At 58.0% G+C, this 1,082-nt stretch overlaps 1 protein-coding gene across 1 annotated transcript; it reads right to left on the bottom strand.

The window, feature by feature from the left end:
- Positions 1 to 95: 95 nt before the first annotated feature.
- Positions 96 to 1,074, bottom strand: LOC121918812. Its single transcript, XM_042444794.1, has one exon. The coding sequence runs from the start codon at positions 1,065 to 1,067 to the stop codon at positions 96 to 98; it is 972 nt and encodes a 323-aa protein (XP_042300728.1). The 5' UTR covers positions 1,068 to 1,074.
- Positions 1,075 to 1,082: the final 8 nt, after the last annotated feature.

Genomic DNA, 1,082 nt, shown 5'->3' with positions numbered 1-1,082 from the left:
GTTTAAGACCCAGGAGTCGGAGGAGATGGAGGCCCATGTGGTGGCAAAGGGCCTCAAGATGTCAAGAAAAAACAGATTAGAGGAGGTGAAGTGCGCTAGGGATCTTCATGCCCTTTTCTTCCCCTGGTCGGGCTCCTGTCGGTGGTTCTTTCTGTACCGAGACTGGTTGCGACGGCCCGAGGAAGATGATTGTTGAGAGGGGTAGCCCTGCCGCTGCGACCCCGTTGATGGAACTGACGTTCCTGATAGGGGGACCTCTGGAACTGACCTTGGTGATGTTGCCAGGGCCGAAGACGCTTGCGGAAGGAAGAAGAGCCCGGAGTGGACATGCCATGCTTGCGAGCGGCCGCCTTCATGCGGAACTTCTTGTTAAGCCGCTCGTCCGTGTCGGCGTGGAACAACCCCGAACCGTCGATGGGCATGTCCTCAATGGTGGATCTCATGCTCTGATTGAGGTCGGAGCCGCGGAGCCAGGCGTGCCTTCTCAACGCGATGGAGGCCGACATCGCCCTTCCAACGCATTCCGTGACGTTCCTAGCCGCAGTGATGAGCCAGCTGCCAATCGAGTGGGTCTCATCCCTGATTTCGGTCAGGGTCCTCTGAACCTCATCGGGAACGTCAGGCACAATCGGGGAGATGCCCTCCATTAATGTCTGGACATAAGCTCCCATACAGGCCGTGTAGCTAGAGGCCTTCGCCGCCAGAGCCGCTGCAGCATACGCCTTCTTGGCCAGGGCGTCTATCTTTTTGGCCTCCTTATCGACCGGTGAGGTGGTTTGGCGCTGGGTGGAGGTCTGTTGGGCTCCTTCCACAATAGCCGAATTCTGGCGAGGTTGCGACATGAGCCACGGAGCATTTGGAGCCGCGACCTTGTATAGCGACTCAATCTTCCGTGGGGGCCCGAGGGGAGACGAAGGAGAGTCCCAGGAACGCTTGAGGATCGTTTGCAAGGATGGCAAAAATGGGACACATGGGGGTGTTGGGACCCGGCCATGGACCCGACGTTCGACTGGGTCTTCTGCATCTGCCTCCGGATAAACAAGGTCGATGTCCAGGGCCCTGGACATCTTAATGATGTGTTC

Source organism: Sceloporus undulatus, unplaced genomic scaffold (genome assembly GCF_019175285.1).
Source record: "Sceloporus undulatus isolate JIND9_A2432 ecotype Alabama unplaced genomic scaffold, SceUnd_v1.1 scaffold_40219, whole genome shotgun sequence".
Classification (NCBI taxonomy): Eukaryota; Metazoa; Chordata; class Lepidosauria; order Squamata; family Phrynosomatidae; genus Sceloporus; species Sceloporus undulatus.
Note: the sequence above shows the minus strand (reverse complement) of the source record. Positions and strands in the feature narration are given on the sequence as shown.